The sequence below is a fragment of the Pygocentrus nattereri genome, chromosome 16 (genome assembly GCF_015220715.1).
Source record: "Pygocentrus nattereri isolate fPygNat1 chromosome 16, fPygNat1.pri, whole genome shotgun sequence".
Lineage (NCBI taxonomy): Eukaryota > Metazoa > Chordata > Actinopteri > Characiformes > Serrasalmidae > Pygocentrus > Pygocentrus nattereri.
In genome coordinates this window covers 33,322,625-33,329,498 of record NC_051226.1, presented here as the reverse complement: position 1 = coordinate 33,329,498, position 6,874 = coordinate 33,322,625, and the positions used below count along the sequence as shown (strand labels likewise).

The window sequence follows — 6,874 nt, the reverse complement described above, 5'->3', positions numbered from 1 at the left end:
GTGATTGGTCTGATTCTGCGGGATGTGAATGTAATTAAGCAGGTGGTCGGGTTCCTGGACAGTCCGGAGGTTCCGGCCGAAACCGTCCAGAGCATCCGCACGGGCCTGCTGGCCATCGACCAGTGGGCCTCCTCGGACTGGTCAGTACTTAAGCCTCTTATCTTGATGGGTTTGTCATTGTATGAGTTACAGTGACTCTGACAGACTGTAATACACTACAGGAAGCGTAGGGGGCGATACGGCTTCTACTGTTTCATTTAAAAAGCTCTATAATGTTCATATGATCCACACAGTCACTCTGACAGACTGTAATACACTACAGGAAGCGTAGGGGGCGATACGGCTTCTACTGTTTCATTTAAAAAGCTCTATAATGTTCATATGATCCATACAGTCACTCTGACAGACTGTAATACACTACAGGACGCGTAGGGGGCGATACGGCTTCTACTGTTTCATTTAAAAAGCTCTATAATGTTCATATGATCCACACAGTCGCTCTGACAGACTGTAATACACTACAGGAAGTGTAGGGGGCGATACAGCTTCTACTGTTTCATTTAAAAAGCTCTATAATGTTCATATGATCCACACAGTCACTCTGACAGACTGTAATACACTACAGGAAGCGTAGGGGGCGATACGGCTTCTACTGTTTCATTTATAAAGCCTCTATAATGTTCATATGATCCACACGATCGCTCTGACAGACTGTAATACACTACAGGAAGCGTAGGGGGCGATACGGCTTCTACTGTTTCATTTAAAAAGCTCTATAATGTTCATATGATCCACACAGTCGCTCTGACAGACTGTAATACACTACAGGAAGCGTAGGGGGCGATACGGCTTCTACTGTTTCATTTAAAAAGCTCTATAATGTTCATATGATCCACACAGTCACTCTGACAGACTGTAATACACCACAGGAAGCGTAGGGGGTGATACGGCTTCTACTGTTTCATTTAAAAAGCTCCTTAATGTTCATATGATCCACACAGTCACTCTTGACTAATTCTCTCTCTCGCTCTCCAGTCTGGGTTATAAGCCGTTCCTGAACCTCATTCGTCCTCAGCTGCAGAAGCTGTGTGATGTTTCAGTGGAGCAGGTCCAGCCTGAAGCCTTCCAGCCATCCAGCATGTCTAAGCTGGCCGAGCCAACGCTGCCTCGGGCCGAGCCCTGCCCCGCCCCCCTGGGCCTCCCCCTGCCCCCGGACACCTCCACTGGCTCCAGCACCCGCAGCATGGAAGACGCCTGCGAGGACGAGCCGGAGAAGGAGGCCGTGGAGGAAGGAACGTACGACTGCACGCTGTCATGACCTTCAACCTCCACTGAGACGGTGGGGGCTTCTTGTGGTGATCCTAAGGCGACAGTTCGGCCAATAATGTCCACGTGGTCGATCAGCCAAGACGGGCTTCTTTAGTTAGAGCTACGAGGCTAATGTGGTTAACTGCTAGAAGAAGCTAATTTTCTACCCGTTAGCATCTACAAAGCACCGCCTTCAGGATGGCTGCTGCCTCGAGCTACACTAGTCCATTATAGATGAGCGTAACCAGTCTGTCTGAGATCTAGCCATGCAGTTAGCATCATGCTGATTGGCGGCTGTAAACATTAACCTCACAGCTCCAGCGCAAAACTAAAGAAGCTAACTTGGCCCTTGGCTTGGAGAAAAGGCGGCAGTTTAGTTTCCTTTTTTAGCAGGTCTTTGTTGCCGAACCTTCGCTTTAAGCGCTTATAAGGGCTGACTGTGGATAAGCGTCCTCTCCAGCAGAGGGAGAGAGAGAGCGCAGGACTGTTCTGTGATCAGCCGAGGCTTCTCTCATCACAGGGACTTTGAGAGGAGAGAAATAACAGTTTTCTTTTCGTTTCTTTTCTTTAGTTTTTCCCCAAATTAGAGTTAGTTTGAGGTGGTTTCTGTTAAGCCGCTGTAACATTGTTTGAGTGCGTGTAGCCTTTTTACTTTCCCGTGTGCTACTCAGCACAGACGGATATTGTGTTCGTCTCGTTTCGGTCGAGTTTGCACCCATCCGGACTGCAGGGTGTATGTAAGTGTGTGTTGTGTTATGCTACCGTCTAACACCACCAGTATTATCCCCTCTTATTCATCATGTGGGCGCAGAATGGAGGGATGTGCCTTTGTTTACATCCAGATCGATCTCTGTGACCGGAGGCATGTTAAAGGCTAAAAAGGCCACGTGGAAAAAGCTAGCATGGCTAATAATTACGGAAAGCTAATAGCCGCTAGTTAGCACCACTCACTTGCGTAGCACTAACAAGCGGCTATTCGCATCCTTCTTGTATTAGCAGTGTTAGCGCTGCCCCTGCTGCTCTACTCTTTGGAACTTAACAAATGAGCTCATCCAGAATGCTAATGTTGCTAATGCTACGTGTTGATCTCTCTGTGCTCTGCCCACAAATGGCTACTGTGCAAGCTTAACTAAATCTATACGCAACCTAAGGAGACAGCTAATAAATTTAGGGCTCTAATATTTATTTTGTAGGTTTTTTTGTGCAGTCAGGCTAACGTTAGCCTAATGGCAGACTAACAGTTGCATAGCAAATTCCAGCCTGGCTAGTTTCAAATAGCCATAGCGACACAAAACGGAAAATCTTGACATTTGTGGGCGGAGCCTGGATATATCACGGGCTAACTGACGTTCGTTAGCATTGTTAGCCTCCTTGGATTAAATCTAGGAGGGATGGATTCAGTTGAACTGAGCTTCATACCAAATTGCCCTTTTTAGGAGGCGTCGTATTTTACGCCGTTTTTGTATTTAGTTTTCCGTGATTTGCGATCGTTTTTTCCCAGGTCTCCATGACGACTAGAAACATGAGCGCGAATCGGACGTTCTGCCTACAAACATGGTTCCGATTCAGCCGCATGATCTCCCAGTACCTCACTGACCGACACTGTTAGTGCACAAATGTCCATCCATCTGTTTCTCCGCGTCTCAAGCCAGAGATCAAAGCCCATGTTCGGTTTGTGAGGAAACGAGTGATGATTCTGTCTAAACAGTCTTCATGCTCTGATGCGCTGCCGTGGGACACGAATGCCATCGTTACATTTGTGTGTTGTGGCTCCCGCAAATAAAGCCTGCCAGGTTTGTTTATTTCCTTGTTTGTTTTTGATTTGTTTGGGGTTTTTTTGGCCATTGTCCAAAACGTATACTTCAGAGTGGTGTTTGTTTGGGGTTTTGTTGTTTTTTTGTTTGGGGGTTTTTCACCCATTATTGTTGAAAACTAACACTTCAGAGCTTTTGTTTGTTTCCCATTATTTTCCAAAACTAACACTTGAATTTTTCATTTGTTTGGTTTGTTTTGTTTAGGATTTTTTTTGCCTTTTTGCCCTTTGTTGTTGTTTTTGTTTGTTTTTTGTTTTTTTTATATTTTTTTGCCCATTGATATCGAAACACTTCAGAGTTGAACCCCACACCCTCACCCCACCCACCACAACCATTATTTCCAAAACTAACGTTGTTGGGTTTTTTGTTTTGTTTTTTGTTCGATTGTGTTTTTGTTTTGTTTTTTTTCACCAGTGTTGACCAAAAGTAACTTTTATTTTTGTTTTTTTGTTTTTTTTTCACCAACATTGTCCAAAACTAATATTTAAAATTAGTGTTTTGTTTTGTTTTGTTTTTGGGGTTTTGGTTCACCAACGTTCTCCAAAACTAACATTTTCAAAGGTGGTTGTTTGGTTGTTTGTTGTTTGTTTGTTTGTTTGTTGTTTGTTTTTTGTTTTTTTTCGGGGTTTTTTTTCTATTTTGCTTACTGTTTTTTGCTTACCCCCCCTTTTTTTTTCTGTCTTACCTTAAGCATCGTATTATTATAATAGTTATGGTGTGACGTTCGACACGCACAGAGTGAAGGCTGAACTCGGATGTTTTTGTATGCAACACAAAGCATTAGTCGCGGTCGTCTCTGTAAACTCCCGTATGATAATGATCACATATTTAGGAGAAAAGAATTTGCTCCACATTTAGTGGCTTATTTATCACGCGACGATGCTCCAGCTGAGCGTTTCCGAGTCTTTATTTATTCCCATAATGCTCGTGAATGTGTGTACATGTGTATGGAGCCGTTATTGATGATGGCATTTTGGATTGTGTTGTAATTGTTGCTACAGCCTGGTCAATAGCATTATTATTATTTTTATTATCATCACTATCTGTTTTTGCTGTTTGTCATCGGAATGCATTGATTAGTTGTAGTTATTTATTCGAGGGAGAAATTTATGCGTCCCTAAGAACTTAATCACGTCATTTGAAGAGTTGTAACTCGGATCGTATTAACTTCCCTCTGCATTTTATTCTCTTATCAAGGCACATTACTGGATTTTGAATCAAAGCGGTGACCAACAGGAAGGGGTGGGCACGAATGACACGTGTAAACAGAGGCAGGAGTCTGAGGGAAAAGATATAAAAAGATATAAAAACCTGTTAAATATGAAAGATATTTTGCTCAGTCGTATAAAAACTCCGGATGTACTGGAAAACAAGAGTGCACATTATTCCAGTTGTCTCGTCCAGGCTCCGCCCACAAATGGGCTCGGTCATAACTGCTGTGATGTTGGACAAACTTTCCAAAATATTGATAAAACTCCCGTTTAATCCCATTCAGACTCAGTTTATATCACAATATCTTCATTTAAGCCACGTTTTCACAGCCGGTTTTCTCCCCAAATCCGATTTCTTTGTTTAGCTGTTCACGTTATCTTTTAAATGTGATGAATCAGTCTGAACAGCTCAGCTCCCAAACCGACCCGCATGCGCAAAAGAACAGAGCTCCACGTGGCTTGTCCAGAGGTAAACAGTCATGACGTCCAGTGAACGGCTGTCGCTGCTGGAGCTTTCAGCATCGTCTTCGCCAGCATCACAGGAGCGATTATGAAGTTCCTGTGGTGAACAGCTGGGCTCATCACCCACAGTGTGTTTGAGTTCACCATAAAAAGGGCCACTTTCTGTCCTCGGCCACTCCTCTGGTTCGTGTCCTCAGATTCTTTAAACGCTGCAGCCTCGGTCTCCACCGGCCACGCTCGGCCGCTTCGTTCAAATCCTCTTCAAACACGAAGTGGCTACGATGAGTCTCCACTGGACTGACATAAAAGTTGCATGAATTCTGATCTGGCTGATCGAGTCGCGCTACCGCACATCGGATTTCAGTACTACATATGAAAGCGTCTCAAATCAGAACTGAAAGTGTCAGATTTAGTGCGTTTTTTGCTGTTCACACTAACACACAGACACATCTGTGGCACATATGAGGAAAAAGCTCAGATTTGGGCCACTTTTACCTGCTGTGTAAACACAGCCTATATGTAACCTATACCTAGAAACTGGAACAGACTCTGTTTATAACACAATACCTACATTTAGTCATATCCTGACTAACTGACTCTAAATGTAGGTATTGTGATATAAACCGAGTCTGTTCTACAGTTTCTCATTAGGCTGAATGAATAACCGGCTCTAAATGTAGGTATTGTGATATAAACCGAGTCTGTTCTACAGTTTCTCATTAGACTGAATGAGTTTTTATTAGTGTTCTGTAAAATGTTCCCAACCTCTCAACAGTAGCTACGATTAGATTTGTGGGCGGAGCCTGGATGAAACGTGCAGTGGCTCTTTTTGTTTTTTTGTTGTTTGTTTTGTTCAAATCAGTATTATGGTGATCAATCTTTGTGCAATCTTAAGGAACATCTGTTTCGTTTTTTCTATCTTTTAATCCCAGTTCTGTTCAGACGTTCTTGTTTTTCTGCCTCTCTCTGCTCCTCAGGTAACGCTGCAAACAAATAATGGGATGCTTTATTAAAAGTTGCTTTGGGCTTCTGTAAAATGTCATTTGCTGACGCTGCTGTGCTGCTGTACCGTGTTCGTCTTTCTGTTTTTGCTTTATTTCTGCTGAACATCTTCAGGCCGTGACGGACAGACAGCAGTGCGTTTGTTTCTATACGGCCGTTAAGGTGTTGTTGTGCTGACCAAAGAACTACCTGAGGCCCACAGTATCTGCTCTACGTGCAAGTTTTGAGTATGTCAATATGCAAAGTGCTACAAACCACATCTTTGAGAAATCCCCCGTTTCGGGACGCGTTCGCGAAGCTGAAGCGATGCGACAGATGGAGTCAGAAAAACTGTGGTGTGGAATCTTTTTCGTTTCGTTTTTCCCCAAAAAGCGACCTTACAGAGCGGTACTCGTTTCATTTTCCACGCAGGGGCTACGGGACGTTCCTGAACGTGGACAGAAGAAGGACTCCGAGCTTTTTCTTCCTGTGTACAGTTTAAATAACCTCCAGCGATGCAGGAGCACTTCCTCAGTGCGGTGTATAGTGACAGTTTTCTTGTACGATAACTTTTTCTACCAAGTTCTTGTTTTCTATATTTTCCTGTACATAAAGAAAAATAAATTATTTTTAAAAACAACTTTCAGCCGAGACGCGTAGTGACTGTACAAATGAGACACGTTTGGTCTCGTTTTATGATTTTTAGTCGTGTGTGTTGACAGAATAAACAAAATGCTTTCATTTAGTAAAGTAAATATAGGATTGACTGATTTAGATGAAAACATATCTGGTGGCTAGTATTGGGGTTTTGGTTCCAGTCCTCTATGCCAGTTCAGCTGTAGGACCGTTAGAACGTCGCTGTTCTATTCACTCACTTTTTTGTGCGATATTTATCTTCACACAGTAATGCAGCTCATTTTGAATTACTGTAGCTAAACATCCAAATACAGAACACAAAGTATTTCAAAATGTCGTATTTTCAAACTCAAACTTTCTAACAGTCTAAACCATGAAACTGAGCAGCTAATTTACCAGCGCTCAGTAGCAGTAACACTAGCCAATCAGAACTCTGTAACAGTAATACCAACCAATCAGCAC

General features: G+C 43.0%; 1 protein-coding gene across 1 annotated transcript in view; it reads left to right on the top strand.

The window, feature by feature from the left end:
* ric1 (RIC1 homolog, RAB6A GEF complex partner 1) overlaps nucleotides 1–6,416 on the top strand; it is a 78,380-nt gene extending 71,964 nt beyond the window's left edge. Inside the window, exons 26-27 of the mRNA XM_017681997.2 lie at nucleotides 1–140; nucleotides 1,036–6,416. The exon at nucleotides 1–140 is cut by the window's left edge and continues 49 nt beyond it. Of these exons, the coding sequence (XP_017537486.1) occupies nucleotides 1–140; nucleotides 1,036–1,318 (423 nt within the window). The 3' untranslated portion in view covers nucleotides 1,319–6,416. The remainder of the gene's footprint in view (nucleotides 141–1,035) is intronic.
* The last annotated feature ends 458 nt before the right edge of the window (nucleotides 6,417–6,874 follow it).